Below are 18,794 nucleotides of genomic sequence, written 5' to 3'. Positions count from 1 at the left end.
AGTAGGTTGGAAATTTTTGCCTTAATTAGATAAAAGGGAAAATGTTTATCAGGGTCCTAACAAGATTTCAAGCACTCAAAGAGTTGAGTTGACAGATTTAGAAAATGCTGAAAAATAAATACAAGCAAGATATGACGGTATGTACTCGCATTCATGAAGAAAAAAAATGCTTAGAAAAGCTATGAGCTATGAGCTTAAGGGCTAGCATCCTTGTTTTCACCTGTCAATGGAAATGGAAACAGGGAAGAAAATAAAAGGAAAAGTGTAAGGGAATATTCCAGCCATGATCACCACAAGCCAAATTCAGAACATCCAATAGGATTACCAGTAAGGCAAATGGTGATGGGTGCAATTAGGTAACAAGATATTGGGGTGACTTTGAGGGAAAGGAAGAAGACACTCAAATATCATATCAAGGTAAGCCCTTTGGTACAAGAAAGCAGAATCCTGCAGTAATTCATATATTACCTGATGCAGCTGAGTCCTTTTTAAATTGTGATCCTGTGACTGTAACCCAAGAGAACTGATTGTAGCTTTGGTGAAGCCCGACACAAGTGTACCCTGAAAACTTACGCAAACATTGTGGGACGTCTCCCCGCCAAACTCCTCGCCCTTCACAGGAGAGAATAGCTGTGTTGGACAGCTGATAGCCTTCTGCACAGCTGTAACTCACACTAGCACCCCAGCGATAATCAGATCCTTCCACCTTCCCATACAGTACTGTTGGAGGGGGGCCACAAGTAATAGCTGTGTCAGAAAAAGAAAAGTTGCCATTTCAAGAATTTATTGGGTTTAGGAATACATAATATAACAAGCCCTCATAGGTTTGAATCTAAAAAAAGTTATTTCAGACTATTGTTCCAACAAAGGATACCTGTGTTGACATAGCAGTCTATAATAGACAGAAAATTAATTTAAAAACAAAAATAAAGGCTCTGAATTTAGGAAGTCCCTGAGTGCTAGGTTACTAGAAGCCCAAAGAGTACATTGCTACCTATTTTCATATTTTCTCCCTACATATTCATTACTGATTATTTTGGGCAACAGGTTACTAGCTAAGTAAAGGTATTCAGTAAACATTACTTCTTTTAATAAAGAAGTTTTTATGGTTCTAAATTTCTCAATATTTGCATTTTCTTTTAAACTAATTTTGCAGCACTATTTAATATGACTGTTCATTCACCTGCTCATTTTCTAAGGCTTTCCACACACAGTGGTGACTAATTTTATTAGTAATTAGGGGCTAAGAAATTATTCTGATGTTTTTTATCTTCTGATAAAGGTGCCCAAAATGATGAAATCTGGAATGTCCACATTTACACTTCCATATAATTTCTTTTAACAAAGGCCACAACCATAAAATCACTCAGGCAGTAATTCTGATGGCAGAAAAATGCAGTCAGTTGAATACATATGCCAAAATTTAATTAGTAGGCTAGACTTAGATATCACTGTGAAGTGGTGCTAGGTGAGTTGGCAGCCTAGGCCTTCTATAAGCAGAAGATGCCCTAGGCTGTTAAATTTGCTCCCTGGGCTGCTGAAGTTGTTTTAACAATTTTCACCAGGCTGCCTTATTTGTCTTTCAGCCTCATCTCCACTACAACCTTCCTGCTAGCACTTGTAATTAGCTATTTGTGAAGCACATTTTTGGCTGTTTATGATGACTACACTACTGCAACAAGGGAATCTTTCACAGAAACCTTGGTTCGCAGAATCCTGTTAAAGAATTTTTTTCTATCTAATCCAAGAGAAATAGGCCAAAAAGGAAAATGGGTACTACATTCATATTTTTTTAAGTTAAGCACTCTGACAATATTTATCGCAGAGTGATTTTCTATTTTAGTCAATAAGGTCACTGTTTTGACTACTATTCTATCACAGCATATGTGCAAAACAAATATAAATTCTACAGAAATACTTATCCAAATGTTTTAGTTGCATTTGAAACAGTAGTTGTTCCAGAGAATATTTTGATTTTTTTTAATAAATAAAGACAGCCATTAGTGAATATCACATATGTGTCAAAACAGTACTTGTAAACTGTTAAATTCAAAAGCTCACCTTTGCAAATTGGTTTACTCTGGTTCCAAGTGCTGTCTTTTACACAACGCATGGTAGATGAACTTGCAGGTTCCATCAGATAGCCTGGATTGCACTGATAGCTGACTGTCTTATTAAAGGTAAAATCATTTCCAAACTGAATGCCATTTGCTAATGCACCTGGATCCCCGCAGTTAATCACTAGTGAAGAAAAGAAAAAAGGATTTTTTAAATAAATATATAACCATGCATACCTAATGTCCTTTCTTTTTGTTTACAATACAAGAAAAAATTTGTTTCTGTGAAGATAAATTTTGTTTCTGTCAAGAAAATGATCTTTCTGAGGCATTTCAATACCATGGACCAAATATAATTTTCCTTTAACACAGTAGTCTCATTTGGCATGCACAGGAGCCTCTACAGGTCCTGCAGACTCTCGGTGGTAGTTTTGACAGACGTTTTCTCCCTTCAAACTGAGATCTTTGTCACATCAAGCCTGAAGTTGATGGTGCAATACAATTCCAGCAGAATTATGAAATGCTTTTTTTTTCCTCCTTTTATAGATTTCTTTTTTTTTGTGTGTGTGTGTGCTTATAAAAATACTGATGTACTGTGAGTCTGGATTTGTCAGTGAAGCCACTAGCCCTGCTTGCCTTGTAGCACTCCTCTGGTCCCTGCTCACCCTACCTGATGGAATAGCCCAGTCTTGCTGCTCCCTGATTCTTGGTCCTTAGCAGAATGGTGATTGATCAATTCTGACTCATTTTGCTTACAATAAAAACTGGCACAATAATGTGTCCAATTACACAAAATTTGATTTTAAGCTACCAGAACTTCCTCCTCTAAGCATAAGCCACAAGGAAAAAAAAGAAAAAATGCTAAAGGAAACTCTAAAGGAACAGCTAAATACAACATTATTCCAAAAAATATTAATATAATCAAACTGACATTTCTGAGGTAAACAAATACAATAAAGTTACCTATGTATCAATCATAAGAAGATAGTTCTGGAAGCATCTAGCCTGTATTATAAGGGCATGTACCTTTAGACATATTAAAATATTCAGGTATTAAAGACAGGAATGTGGAAGAATGTGTTATTTTATCTATCAAAATAATAATTTTCAATAGGAAGGCTGGATGACTTACTATGTTAAAGCTTTAGGGGAAGAAAATTTGTTTCTGACCTGTGCAGTCTGGAGCAGTGCCAGTCCATGTCCCATTAGCAGTACAATGTCTTGTAGTTAGCCCTGAAGTTTTGTAACCTTCCCAGCAGGCATAAATGACTGAGCTGGAGAATAATATTCCATCAGTGTATATTATCATACCATTGGCTGGTGTACCAGGGTTCCCACAAGATACAGCTGCAAAGAAGAGATTTGAAAAAAAAAAGTATTTTGATGATAGGTGACTAACTGTGATGAAAAAAAAGGAAAGAAAACAACTAGGTTAATAGCTCATCTTTGAAAACACCTATAGCAAGTTTTACTGAGAAAATATGTAATAGGTATATTCTTGAATTAACAATTTATTTCTCTTTGTTAATATTATTATTTGCATTTTTTTTCCTTTTTTTTCCAATTCCTGATTCAGATATTTTGCCCTTTTAGTTCTACTCCACCCAATACAGTCATTGGAGCAAATAAAGCTCATTCAGGGGTTTCTGACAGACCTGTACCTCTGTTTTGCCTTTTGGCACATTTTTCTATTCTCTTTCTGTCTTCTGGTATCTCCTTTTTCAATTGTAAAAATGCATAAATAGCAAATTGTGAGTTTCTTGCTGATTTATTTTTTGAATCAAGAAAAGAACAGACATTCTGTAGTGGCCTCCATAACTTTTGGGCATCTATATCAATTCTTTAAGGCAATAATTATGTTTCAGCTTCATATATTCAAGATTTGACAGTGGCTTAACTTGATTTCTTTGATTACATGTTGGGGTTTTTTGGAAGGAGAGGTTGTTTTTTTTTTTTTTTTCCAGTGGACCAACCAATCATTAAAATAATTTGTGTTTTTGTTTTGAGTTTTTCTAACAACTTTTCTAGCAACTCCAATCTTTTGAGACCCCCACCTAGAGTACTGCATCCACCTCTGGGGTCCCCGGCAGAAGAAAGACTTGGACCTGCTGCATGGCTCCCAACATAATAGTTATAATCTAATAATTAAAATATAACACTGTTAGATTTTGTGATTAAAACTAATACGATTTGCCAATTAAAAATTTGTCTGCCATTTATGTTTGAAATAATGCCTTAATGCCTTTTTAAAATCAATTTTTAATCACTTTCTAAGTTTAAAAGTTTCAAATAGTAAAGAGAAAAATTCAACAGCTTGTAACTTGAACTTGCAGGAATGAATAAATGTACTTTTCCTAATTTTATTGTTACTTAGAATAAATAGGGAAAAATTGAAGGATTATATAAAAATGGAAGAAAAAAAGAGGCTTTTTTCTTGTTTTCTTTTTTTTTTTTCTGAAAAGACAAGGTTGAAGCAACCACTATGATTAAACCTGGAAAAAAGCAGCACTTAAAACACTGATAATTGCCACTGACTTCTGCTGTCCTACTATAGTTAATGTCTTCATGTAAGGCAAGCAGAAAAGATACTGCAAAACTTCAGTTTTCTGCTGAAAATAATGATTCAAATACTGATCCTGTGCTCACTGCCATTTTTATACAGTTATGATGCTATCTGCACTGACAGGAGATTAGTCTGTGCTGAAGAATACTGCAAAAGAATAATTGTTCTCAGAATAAAAAGTTTAGGTAAAAAAAAAAGTGTAACAAATATTTTGTTCTATCTTCCATTTTATCATGTAGTTTAGGAGACAACAGATACTACAGAATCCATTAACTCTGATGACTTAGATAAAACAATTTTTCAAACATTCTCAGAAAATAAGCAGTCATTATAAAACTGAATTTAAAGTCTTCTATTTCTGCTTCCCAATTTTAACTTCACAAAAAATGTAAAAATTCTTTATTATGTTTTTCATCTGGTTTAAAATTGTGATTTCAAAAATATTTTTGTTGCATTTCTTCTGAAAGAGGCAGCATAAAAATATCTCATTAGAAAATAGACTAACTTCTTTTGAGAAATATGCACTGATTTATTCATTTATACTTAATTTATATATTCATTTATGCAACTTTATTTTATCATTTATTCAGTCCCTGATGCATAGATATTACATGGAAAGAGAAGATGAAAGTACTTTATTATTAAAAAACAGATGACAGATTTATTTATCACTCCATTTTCATATCTCTTCAATGAAAAGCATTTTTTTAACATTTAACTCAGGTGTCTATTATTTATTTTCAGGGTAATTATTTTTTAACTAAAATTATTTTCTCACAAACTTCTTATAAATATATATTCCAAAACTTTAGCAGTTTAGATGTAAGTATTTAAGCAAAACATGAACTGCTTTTAAACATTTTTATATCACCTTTCTGCAGAATGTTATGAAAGCCTATTTCCGCCTAACAAAATCTTTCAATCAAAGAATAAAAAGTCATTTGGAAGTGTGTCAATAGTGTCAAAATGCCGATGTATCAATACCCACCTTCACACACAGGCTGGATACCTGACCAGGAGCCATTAAGCAAGCACGTTCTCTCTGCAGACCCTCGCAGCTGATAACCCATTTCACACGAGAAACGTAGCAGACTTTTTGTTTTGAATTCATCCCCTAGTCTAGACCCGTGGGCTGGTACTCCTGGATCATCACAAAAACCAGGATTATTTCCTGCAAAACACAACAGGCACAATTATTGGCAGGGATGTTATGTGCAAATGTAGTGGCAGTGAAACTACTCTCTTGTGAATAGAGACACTGCATTGTTTCTATGCAAATATTGGTTACAAATTTTGAAGAGAAAAAACGTGTTGCAAGCCAGAGCTCTCAAAGATGCCCTCATAAGTCTGATGCATCAGTCAAATGCTTTATCACATGAAAGCAACTGTTACAGAAGATACTATACAAGATGGTTAAGGAAGCATGGTCTCAGTATCAACCATTTATTATAGATTTGGGTATAAAATTACATATCTCCTAAATCCCTTTGTGTCTACATTGCAATTAACAGCAATGTTATCCTTTGTTCTCCACTTTTGAATTATATGTCTGAACTCAAATTCTATTGAAACTATAGGTTTTGATTTTGGGCTTTGATTTTATTTTTCAAAATACATGTAAATACTTTAATAGTTTTAACTCTGTGTACCCTTAAATGGGTTTTTCTTCATAGGCACCCCTCTCATATATAAGATAAAATCCTAAACAAAGAGAAAAAATACCAAATTTTTGAGAAAACTAAATAGTTCATTTATAAATTAAAATTTTCTTATGTCAGAAAGCACAATTACATGCCATAAGGATTTAATAATAGCAAGTAAGTGTGGATACAATCATGATTTCATATAAAAGGAGGCTGAGACAGTTCCTAAATTCAAGATTAACTTATGGGCTTTGACTGTGTTCACTTTCTTTAGTACTAGGTTCTTCTAGAATAGATTGCGCTTGTCACACTGCCCTACAGCATTTGGACCTAGATTTCCTGGTATAAATACATGCTTGTAAACAGTGAGAGTGTCTTAAGTCAGCTGGTATATTCTGTCTCTCTGTGTACAATAAAACTCACTCTCCAAAATACAGTGGCTGCCTCCAAACTGACTGTTGAGAATGATCTCCAGCACCCACAAACTTGTAATGTATTTGTGTGTGGTTTGATGGATGGGCAGGTGTGATGGGTAAAAGTTAATCTGTTAATCAGTCTAAATTAATTTAATGAATATAATGGTCTCAGGGATCATCCATGACTTATGCCCTGGTACTGCTAAGGCAGAAATCCAGATGTGGCCTCTGGATGCTACCTGCTTCCACTTACTCTAAGACATTACTATTTCACAGACACTTCTGTCTGCTTAAAATGTGTGAAATAACATGAGAACTGTGATTCAGGCTCCCACTGTGGCATGTTTATGGCATGAAACAGATACATCACATATACTTTGGCTTGTGAATGCAAAGGGATTTTTCAGGACAGAATGATCTATGATTCTGAAAATTTGATGATGTCTCAGTTGCTTAGGGATTTTGCTGAGAGAATTCCAGATGAATGACTAGACATTTTTTTGTTTTTCTTGAACATGACTAGTTGTGACTTGGAGAAAATTTGAACTGGGACCATGAAATGTTTTATCAAAGGGTATAGACAAAGGTAGTTATAGTAATATGAAGGCCTACACCCCTTTCTATTTGGCAATGTAGAAGACTCACTATCCATTATTGAATTATCCATTATCCATTTTTAAACAAAAATGTCAACTATTGCTTAATTCATAAGCTACAAAAGTCCACAATTGTAACAGGTCCCAGGTGAAAACAAACCCCGAGATCATATTTCTACCATCATAGAACCATCAGGCATTCAAACATATATTAATATATAATAAAGAAATTAATCCCATTCCGAAAGAGACTACAGGTTTTAAACATTATATTTGGACTGTTTTTCTTATCCCCGAAGTACAAAACCAATTAGAGTTCTCAGTCAGCCTGGGCACAATCATTCTTTCACTGACATTATGACAAAAAATTATTCATATTGGATTTTGATGGATTAATCTCCTGAATATCTAACTTGGAAAGTGTAGTTTGTTTTACAATTCTAAATACCATAGAGAAATGAGATACCTTTTTAGGGTTTTCTTTGTGGTTTTTTTTTTGGGGGGTGGGGGGGGGGTTTTTTGATTTTTTACATTGAGCCAACAGAGGTAGATTTTCATTTTCCTTGGGAATTACCTTGCTCTTGAGATGGTGACCCATTGAGATGGTGTTCAAAGTTAGAAAATTGAATTCTGTATCAGTAACAATATTTTAGTTACAATAGACATATCTTCCCCACCATAAAACATGAGTACAGGGCTCTTAAATGTTTTCAAAATCTATGAGTCTATAAAATACTGTCATATTCATGACTGAAAATATCTGAAGAGTCTCAATTATGAGCAATTAAAATTTCCCTCCACCAATAGGATATTTTTGTGGTGAGAAATGTCAGATAACAGCACTAGATTGTTATCTGGTTATTCAAGTCTTGATGTAATTTCAGATCTGGAATACTATGCTGGATAAATAGGTGAAAGTGACATAAACGTGAGCTTAAGATAAGCAAGAAAAGATTTCTTGTTGTGCAGTGATGCCTTTCAGGTCTAGGCATAGAGACCATGATGGCAGTGAGATCTAGCAGTTTGAGAAGAATCTAAACTATTTCCTTGAGCAGCAGAGAACTGAAAAGAAACAGTAGTGATTTAAATTAATTTCCTTTTCTCAGTATTTCAAATTCTGCTCAGCATCCTTGCAGAATCATCCTTGCAGCTCATAAATGGACCGTTTTCAATTAACTTATTCAGGGCTTTCTCAAAGTACTGAAAATAAATCAAAGTACCTTACACCTATTTAAATTAGGTCAAATTTGAATTGAACCACATTGAATCACATCAGCTCAACAGTAGGCATGTCCAATAGTTCAAGAGAAGTTATAAGATTGTATAATGGGTAATTATGAACAATTTTCTCACTAGAAAATTTTCTTCTAAAACCATTCAGGTATTTGATTTTAATATACCAAAGTGTGTATACATGTTTCTCTTACAAAAGCTATTAATATGCTGTGGATGCCCTTAGTAGCCAATCCTGGCCTGAACACTTCAAAAAAACTGTCTGATGTTTTATGGCTCCTTTTAGATCTCCATAATCTAGGGGAGAATGATCTGTTCCTACACTTCCTGACAGCACCAAGACATTTCTGACAATAATAAAGACATTGTGAGAATAATAAAGTATATTTCTGCAAGAGAAAAGAGGAGTAAAATGTACAAGTTTTAAAGGTTTAAGGTAAAAGTTTACCTTAATACCTTTGGCATGGAGTTTCTTAATCAAAATTTTCTTATGTAACGACCTTTGTTTACACATAACAATGTTCATAAAAATACAATGTAACGCATATATTCTTTTTAAGCAAAACTTGACCAAGTTTGAAACACTGTTTTCCTGTGTCTTCTACTGCAGTATACAACTAGAGCATCCTGCTGGAGAGTGAAGTTGTGAAGCAATGACAAAGAGAATAAGATGATTATGAGAATATTTCAGTAAAAGGGTGTGATACAGCAAAGTGGTTACTGGTGAAATGAAAATATAGCCAGAAAATAAACAAAACAAATATTTGGCTAAAAAAACATGTGAGAATAGCCTTACTCATATGAGAAGGTGACATTCAGATAATGGTTGGTACAAGTACCTGAACAGTGAGGGAGAGTCCCACTCCAGTGGCTATCTTCTTGGCACTCCCTCGTAGAATTTCCTATGAGCCTTCGACCCGCTGTGCAAGAATAGTGAATTATGGAGCCATATGTAAATTTATCTCCTGAAAGAATTGCATTTGCAGGTACCCCAGGATGTCCACAAGAAATGGCTAACAAAGGAAAGAACACAACTTTACGAGATGTTCTCATAGCACAGAAAAAAACTCTTAGAACTTTTAAATACAAGGCTGCTTCCACAGAATATACGTCTGTCTGGATTTCAACTCTTACATAGCTTTTGTTTTCTTCTTGCTATAGATGATTTATTGGTCATTTGTAAGATTAAGCACAAAACTATGTATAAAACTAGCCTATCCAGTTTAGCCTTTCTCTAAAAATACATAGATTTCTTTCCTCATTCATTTCTGTTCATGATCCTTCCCTACAAATAGCACAGCTTATTTTGGTTAGCAACAGGAAGGAAGACACCAAATAAGGCCATTGTATAAGTGCACTGTAATGCACTGTAATATTGCAGATATGACAATGTAAGTAGCTTTACCATATCTACAGCTAGGTACAGTTTAAGCAACATAGTGAAATAAAATATTTATTCTGTAATATTTTTATAGCAATATGATGAATTGAGTGAGAAAGAGGAAAATGGATTACTGATAATTTTTATAATTTTAAATCATATTTATTTTTCTAAGATACAAGAAGTAAAGAACATGCTGGCACCAGTAAATATTCTGGCCAAACTAAAAAAATACGCAGCAATTTTGTATTTAAAATTTTGTATTTTCCCTAATTATTTTACTACTGAAATGTGAATAAACCCATTTTTCAGGTTTTAGCTCTTATTGATAGACACTGAAAGCATAGATTATTGTGAAAAGAAAACAAAACTACTTGGGTCATGTGAATATTACATACATAGCAGTATGAAAAGCATAATAAAGAAATAAATTCACCAACCTAGTGACATTCATTACTCTGCTATATAAGTGTAAATCCATGAAATAAATGATTTTATTAAAAAATCGCAATTTTGTAAAGCAAAAACTTTAAAAGCATCTGATGTGTTTCAAATTAAAATATAATTCAATTTCATTTACTACTTCTTTTCATTGCATTGCAAATCAGAAATCATGACAGCAAGTTAACAGTGATCAGAGAAGGAAAATATCTCAAAGGAAATTAAACTCAAGCAAATTGTTATTTTGTTTGATATGAAGCTTACTGATCATAGGAAACACCAGATTTTCTCCCTCTCTGAGGAGAAAATGATGGAGGAAATATGAAGTGATGTTATGAAAAGACCCTCTTGAGACAAATTTTTCTACTCAATATTTCACAGATTTGTTCTCATATATACACTACAATGAGTCTGAAAAAAATATAAATATCTGATAGAGGCATTAATAGTCTTAGACTATCATTCTAGATTATTACAAATAAATAATAATTTTAGGTTTCCCTAGCTGTTTCCAGATACCTTAACAATTCACCAATAGGGAAAATTAATGTTGACTTTCTGGCATTTGAAATAATAGTTTCACAGTTTCCTGGAAACACATTTTTAATAATGGTAAATTGCATGACATTTGTCTTAATCCTTCCTTAGTGAGATGTACAATTTGCAATTTATTGATCTTAAAGCCCACATTGTTCCTTAATAGATGGCTACACTTTTTTCTATCACAATTTAAAATCATGTACAACTCTTTAATGCTAATACAACCAAATGGACACTTACACAAACACTTTGGCAATGATCTATCCCATAACCCATTAGCTTTACAGGTCAGTGCAGATGAGCCCAAGAGATAAAAGCCCTTCTTGCAATGGTATGCCACGCTCGTGCCGTATTTGAAACTTTCAGGATAATTCTGCTGTCCGTGACGAATTGCATTCTCCACAAAGCCAGGATCAGAGCAGTTCACCACTGTAAGACAAACAGTTTTCATTGCTGAGGCATAAGAGCAGTAAGTTCAGCAATTATTTTCATTGCTTCAATAGAAGCTCGTGACTGTGGTTCATCTACGGTTCCTTTGTGGGTTTTATTTGACTTAAATATCAGAAATATTGACTCCTAAGTAACACACTAGGTCTTTTTTGCTTTGAAAGTAATACTACAATTTACTCCAGTTCTTTCAATAATCTTGGACAAGATACATAGTATCAAGTATACAAGTGGTTCAAAGATGAAAGAGAAATTGGAAGGATTTTTTATCATTCCATTGGTAGGCTTAGTTTGGTATTCTACATCATTTTTATGCGAACAAACAGTTCAAATAACACTCTGACATTTTCTTTTTTTAAAAATTTTACTCTAATGAGAAAATTTGCTCCACATATCAAGGAAATTTTCTGCTATTAATGTGTAGAACAGGTAAAGGACAACAGTGAAAATCAAATACTTGATAAGGGAGCAGGAGTGAGGGTAAGCACCAAAAAGCATGAAGTAATTTTTTCAGATAGACATTAAAAACATAAAAAATTATGGGTATTTTCATGACTGTTTTGTTTTTATATAAAGTGTAGCTACCCTTCCCACCCCTTCATTTTATACTTTGCAGTGACTGCAGAATCATTTAAAACTTGGGTTAGAGTGTTTTTCAAACACTCAGTTTTCTTGTCTGTTAATCTGAAAACTATATGAAAAGTTACAAACACCTACTCCACCCCTCCCATCTTCATTCTTAAGATAACGTTATAAATAAACTAAAAAAACCACAATATAATTCTTATAATAAATTAAAGCTCATCAAAGAACTACAGGAATCTAATTTTCAAGTATGTCATTTAGTTCAAATCAATTTTCATGAAAAATAAATCAATGGACAAAAATATAGGTAAGATTATCATTTTAGAAGTAAGATATACATAGTCTTCAATGGACTGCTTTTTACTCCTTTTATTCAAAAGCTTAAATTTTACCATACATAAGATTTAAATGTGATGATTAGGCAATACCCTAGAACAAGGCATCTTGTGCAAATACTCATTCATTGAAGGGACATTTCATTCAATCAGCTAAAAAGCATCAGGATTTTAGAAAAATTCTAACATCTTAAAATTTAATCTGGAGCAAAATCCAGTTTTAATTTATTTATCCTTATCTTGTAAAGTGATGCTCTTAAAAGTGTTAAATGTTCATAATTTTAACCTCACAATTCTAAACAAACATACCTCGGTCTAAAGAATGTCTCATATGAATCTAAAGTTTTCCTTCATAAAAATTATTTTAGAAGGAATATTTGGGGAAAAGAATCTTTTTGGCATAAAGAAACCTATTTTTCACGTACCAATTTTTATTAAAAACACAGAAAATACAATTATATAGAAAAGTCCTATATATTTTTAAAAAGTAGGTATTACAATGATGCACACAAAGCATTAGAAAGATATTACATAGAATGATTATGTTCAGTGAAAGAGATCAGTTTGTTGTTGTGGTTTTTTTTGTGTTCCCAAGCAGTAATAAAACTTTAGTCTTCTAACTGAAACTATTCCTATTTGATTTATGGTGAATCCTATGAAATAATTCAACAGAGAAGTTACATTCAGCTTACATTATAATAGTTTAGCTTATATTTCATATAAAAACTTTTATTTAAACATAGTGTTATAACCATAACATTTTATACAGAAATCAGATAAATGCAGGTTAAATAAATATGTGTTTACATAAGATTTCATTGACAGAAAAAAATACCTCTTTAGCTCTTGGCTATTTTTTTTTCTGTTCCATAAGACAGGGAAAAATATCAAGTCCTAATATCTCACTACCCTTCGAAAACTGTGAAAAATTTGGATGTGAAAGTCTGTGTCTCTGTACTTGCTTTGAAGAACTCCAAAAATCCTTTCTTCTGAGGATCTCTATTTAAGAGTATTATGAAGAAAAAATGCTTGTTTCTGTTACATGACACATTCTTTGTTACCACTTTTTTTCCATAGTTACTTATCTTTGTCAGCTAAGTCTAATTCTTGCACTGGCAATGTAACTATCATTGTAGAACAGGGACACATGTGAAAGTCTGTAAAATGTAGAGTCCACTGACAGGCTACCTTACCAAAACATTAAGCTAGATCTGAAGGAGCTCATATGTACTCACAGTACAATCCTTTCTTACAGAAACTACCACAATTCCCAGAAACAACTCACGCTGCCTCCTAATTAACCCGGTTTCCTAGGCAATTAGACACAGTGTAGTGCTGGGTGGATGCTGCTGTGAGGTTTCTGCTTTTGGAACTAGCCTGCATCCTCTGCATAGTTATAAGTTGCCTTGTTCAAACACATCCTTACACTTAATTTTTCCACATAAATGTATACATGTTCCTAAACATTTGAATACACATCTGTATCAATGTGAATTAAAGAAAGCCAGCACTTGTTTTCTGGCATGAGGCCAGTAGATGGTGGCTCAGTCTATGCCATTGTGAGCTGCTACCCTCCAGAACAGAGTGAATTTCTCTGAACAGTTCATGAAGAATGATCCTCCTGTCCATACGAACCCCTGAGCCATGCTCCAAACAATTCCTGTGAATGTGCCACTTGGTTCAAATGAAAAACCATCTAAATAAGTAGAAGCAAGTCAGCTCCCATGCCAGGCACTGTTTAATTTAAAAATACATATTGATTTAATTTCAGACACAGAAGTGAATATTTAAAAATCTTTTTATTAAGCTAAAACTATTTTTTATGGTAATTTGATTCCCACCTCACAATTACACAATGCCACTATTGTGACCCACCATATCATAAAATGAAGTCCAGGGTTGTATGGAATATTTGTACTGGTAGAGAACAGAATTCAGGTCTTCTTGAGACCTACACCCGTGTTATAATCAGTGCACCATTTTCCAATGAAAGCATGTATCAAAAAGTAACTGGCAAAATAACACCTGTCCATTCCACTGATACCTACCTGTGCTAGCAACTACACCTTCAAGAGCAGCTCTTCCCTTAAATGACACAGATAAAAAAAGATGGAATTGTGCTTTATGGCTGTAACAATATATGTAAAATCCTGTAGAAAAATAATAATTACATTTCTCTGCCAAGAGTCCAAAGGTGAATTAATATCAGTTTATCAATATAGCAATTATATTTAAAATTTTAGAAAATTTTATCTTAGTACAAATAGAACTCCTTGCTATACTCACAGAGATCCACAGTACAGATGCATGTTTAGTAGTCTGCATTTAATATCATCCAAATTTGTTTTATCTAAGGAATATAACACTAAAAACTGGGCATTCACAGCTTAAACAGGACATCCACTTTTACAGAAAAATTTCATTAATGAATACACAAAATTAGTGCAAATTTGCATGAGGAAACATACTACTGAATTCTTCCCAAGCTATAGAATAAGATTCACACTGTTTATCGGATTAAGTTTCTCATGATGTAAGAAGAATCCTTTTTCCTGAAATCTATATTTTTAGTTTACTTTCTGGGGGGATTTTTGGGTGGTTTTGTTTGGTGGTTTTAGGGGTTTTGCATTTGTTTGTTTTAAGGTTTTTGTTTGTTCATTTGGTTTGGTTTTAGGTTTTGCTGCTGTTATTGTTGTTTTGTCTGAGAATGAAGTTGCAGATTCTCTGGTATTCTCTTTGACGAAATGGGAAGGACAGTAGAGATCTACAGGCAAAAACCTTTAAAAGAAAGTGTCTTCTAGAACAAAAATGTAGACAACATGTCATAGTATCATAGACTATCAGTCACATAGAAATCTCATTTGGGAGTTGTGGGAACTCCAGAATATCAGAAAGTGCTATTTTTTTTAATCTATAATATTGACTGCTTATTTTATTTCTGGATCAAAGTGATAAACAGGGAAATACTGTACAAATAAAAAGAATGTAAAGAAAAAGCAGAAAAACAAACAGTGAAATGCCTTTTTAGCATTTGTTCAAAAGAAAATACAAAAAGTGCTTTTGTTTCACTGCAATTTAGAGAAAATCATTGCTATTAAACTCAAATATGCACTAAATTAGTTGAAAGAGAACATTGAAAGTAATAGTTCAAATTATTTTAATCTCAGAATAGTCTATTGAAACAGAAGAAAAATCTGATGCATGTTAAAAATTCTCACACTTATTAAAGGTTTTGTAGATTCATGAATACAACAATTTTCAAATATTCTCATCCTATGGATTATTTAATTCTCTCCCTAGGTTTAATTTTTAACCAGTATTCACATGGGCTGTCCCTTTTTTCAGAGAATTTGAGATTATTAACATAAAAGAAAATCAAATATAACTGTTTAAAACAAAATATTTGGTTTAACAGGTAGTCGTGCCAAGTTTGCTTATGGGAAGTCAGTATTAGACATTAAAAGGAACTTTGTTTCATGAAGATATGCTGGCCCAAAGCCACCCAAAAGCAATTCTAACTGAACTATTTTTGCAAGTCAATAGGGAGAACAGAAAAAGTTAATTCTCTATGCAGACCAGAAATATGGAATGTTCAAGGAATATATTGCAGTCCCAAAGAATCAATTTTTCTGTGTGATTGAGAGTTTTCACTTCAATACCAGCAGTATCTCTTTAGACAGCTCAGTGATGAATGAAATACAAAACAGTCACCAAATGCATAATTTAAGCATGTGCTCTGTGAACAAAATCCTTGCATCATACATGAAGTCTTACCAAATGATTATGCAAGAGAATATGATCCCTCAAGTTAAAAAGTAACCACAATTATGCCTGCAGTGCCACTTAAGATCAGCTATCAGTTTTTAAATAATTACACAAATGTGCTGTTGCTAAGAAGGGCTGCAGTAAGGAGTACTTTAGAAAAGAATTTGAGTTGGCTGGCATACAGAACTAAGGCAGTATTTCCCCAATTGCCTTTCACCCTGGGGACTCAATTGTAAATCACAGAGAGAGCAGACGGAGATTGCTCTCTCTCAATGACACCTGTCAAGAGTTGCATGGGAAATGAATTCTGTCAGTCTTGGTTAAGTCTTCTGAGAAAAGCTGGAGAATACCCCAAGCCTGCCCTGATAACTTTGGAACCTCACACTGAGTAGATTCAAACCCTTGAGGACAAAGAAGTTAAAAGACCATGTCAGAGTCCTCCAGGGCAGCTTTCTGTTAAGAAGTTGAATGATCATCAAAAAGTAGATCATTCACAGTATTTCATTTCTTGTTCTCTTGTTTTTTCTTGACAGAAACTATCTCAAGCTTTTTAATAAGCTTCCATATCTTATCAACAGATTTTTAAATTTTTTTTTATGTGAAAAGTATTGCATTAATGTTGGTGTCTAGAAAATGTATAGGGATTAACACTCTAGAGTGAATAAAGACTGGAGAATTCACTCTGGTTTTCTGACAAGTTTTTAAAAATGCTGCCAATAAAAACAAAGAAAGCTCTGCTTGCGAAAGCATGATGGCAAAATTGCCAGTAAATAGAATTTTAGTAAAGGACAAGGCAAAGTCAACAATAAACAAGAATGAAAACTTCTCAGATTTTGCCAGGTATTGCAATCGCAAATTGACTAGAAAGACAAAGTACTTACCTGTTATTTTACTCTTGTGTTCTCTGTATGCAAAACTAATTTTTGGGCATTTATGTACAAGTAGTATTAGCATAATACATTTTGTCAGAATGTCACAAACTCTGGGATCAGGACTTAAAGTCTTTTTCTTCAGATTCTTTATTAATCTGAGCATTATTTTTCACCTGGATGAGGACCTCTTCAGCTGCCTCAAAAGATGCCTCTACTACCTTTTCAAATGTCTTTGCCTGATCCCCAGCCTGTTTTCACTCCAGAGAGGGGCATCTCTGCCAGATCAAGTGAATATTTCAGACACTGTATGGCATCTCCCATGGCACTCCACCTCCTTATTAAGGAAACTCACTCAAATACACGTTATCCTTCTGAGGAATATCAACATGCTATCAATATGAACAGATTAGGCATATCTGACATTTAAGTATAAATAAGTCACAACAAAGGCCTCTGACTCTGGAAAAAACAAAACTGAACAAAATGCATTTCTCAGCTTATACAAATCCTTGACACCACAGATTGAAAACTGCTTAAATTCCGAGCTGCTTTATCTTTGGATGAGAAGGTTGGTCACCAATCTCAGTCTATCAGCTGCCATCAGAAAGGTTACTTTTCTTGTCAGTGAAGGAGTGGGACATATTACCACTGATTCAAATGACATAGCCACTAAATAGAACATGATAAAATTAGCAATTCTTTCTAGATACCAGTATATGGATAAGACATAAAAGCCTAATTAAACTTTTCAAGAATCTAAGACCAATGAGATAAAGAAAGATAAACCTTTCAATTTAGAAATTCAGCACAAATGCAGTATAAATAGAGAACTGAATTCTTTATTACTAACAAATAGCCTGGACTTACTGATACAGGCTGGACAATTTGAGCTAACTCAAAATTCTGCAACTTTGCCAAATGAATCTTCCTATTGAAGTGTTTCTGGTCTTTAGAAACATATTTCTAACAGGAGGAAAGCTCCTAAATCTCATTTATAAAAAGATAAAAGGAATTCTGAAGGAAACAGTAGGAAAGGATATTCACTTTTCCTGGTAGAGATTATGAATATAAGTCTGCCTTAATAGAGGCAGAAAGTGTGGTGTTTAATACAGCAGTTCTGCTTCAAGCATAATATGTGAAGAAATGACCTGCAGTGCAATCAGGAGTGCAGAGCCCTGATGAGACCACCTGATTCAGTTCTCATTTTGGTGGTTAGGAATTATTATGACAAGTAGAAAGAATGGAGATTGGCTTTCTGTGCTTCCAAAGACTAAATGGAAAGTGGTTCCAAACTGCTAATGGAAAAAAAAAAACCAACCAAAAATCCAAAACAGTGGACATACTTGGCTTAGGATTTAATATAGTCATAACTCCTTCTGGGGTAGCACATCCAGGCTGCACCAAGCTCTACGCAGGCAGGTTTGTAGCAGAGAATAGAGATCTGGGTATTTTAATTTTTCTGATGCCATTTGGTTCAAGTTTAAAGGCAAGTAAACTAACTACTTGACCTGTTCTTTATCAAATAAATAAAAGTAAAGATAGAGTCCATGTGGATAATGAAGAGTTTATATGATGAATTTAAAGTCATACTTCAGAGACCTTCACATTACAGAAAAGGTTGTCACCAATCTTGTAGGGAGAATAGTAAGGGGGGCACAGTATTCCCCAATGAGTTGCAGCTGGGGCCAATTAAGAACAAGCGGCATATACACCTGTAAGCAATTAAGTACAAGGAGCATAAAAGGGTGGAGTCAGCCAAAGAGTCAGAGCAAGAGCCAGATGAAGAATGCAAGAAGAGCTGCATGGCTGTTGTGAAGGCTGCCCAGGAGAAGGCTGCCGCAAAGACCAGGAACCCCAGGAGAGAAGAGAAGAATCCTGGGGCCCCAGGAGAGGGTGAGGACCAGAAGAGTCCCTGGAGAA

At 34.0% G+C, this 18,794-nt stretch overlaps 1 protein-coding gene across 1 annotated transcript in view; it reads right to left on the bottom strand.

Annotated features, from left to right (window-relative positions):
• Nucleotides 1-18,794, bottom strand: part of CSMD1 (CUB and Sushi multiple domains 1) — a 1,057,667-nt gene that overhangs the window by 27,901 nt on the left and 1,010,972 nt on the right. Inside the window, exons 55-60 of the mRNA XM_005426386.3 lie at nucleotides 11,111-11,299; nucleotides 9,348-9,521; nucleotides 5,609-5,791; nucleotides 3,228-3,404; nucleotides 2,062-2,241; nucleotides 574-747 (exon numbers count right to left, since the gene is read on the bottom strand). Of these exons, the coding sequence (XP_005426443.2) occupies nucleotides 574-747; nucleotides 2,062-2,241; nucleotides 3,228-3,404; nucleotides 5,609-5,791; nucleotides 9,348-9,521; nucleotides 11,111-11,299 (1,077 nt within the window). The remainder of the gene's footprint in view (nucleotides 1-573; nucleotides 748-2,061; nucleotides 2,242-3,227; nucleotides 3,405-5,608; nucleotides 5,792-9,347; nucleotides 9,522-11,110; nucleotides 11,300-18,794) is intronic.

This window comes from Geospiza fortis, unplaced genomic scaffold (assembly GCF_000277835.1).
Source record: "Geospiza fortis unplaced genomic scaffold, GeoFor_1.0 scaffold56, whole genome shotgun sequence".
NCBI lineage: Eukaryota > Metazoa > Chordata > Aves > Passeriformes > Thraupidae > Geospiza > Geospiza fortis.
Note: the sequence above shows the minus strand (reverse complement) of the source record. Positions and strands in the feature narration are given on the sequence as shown.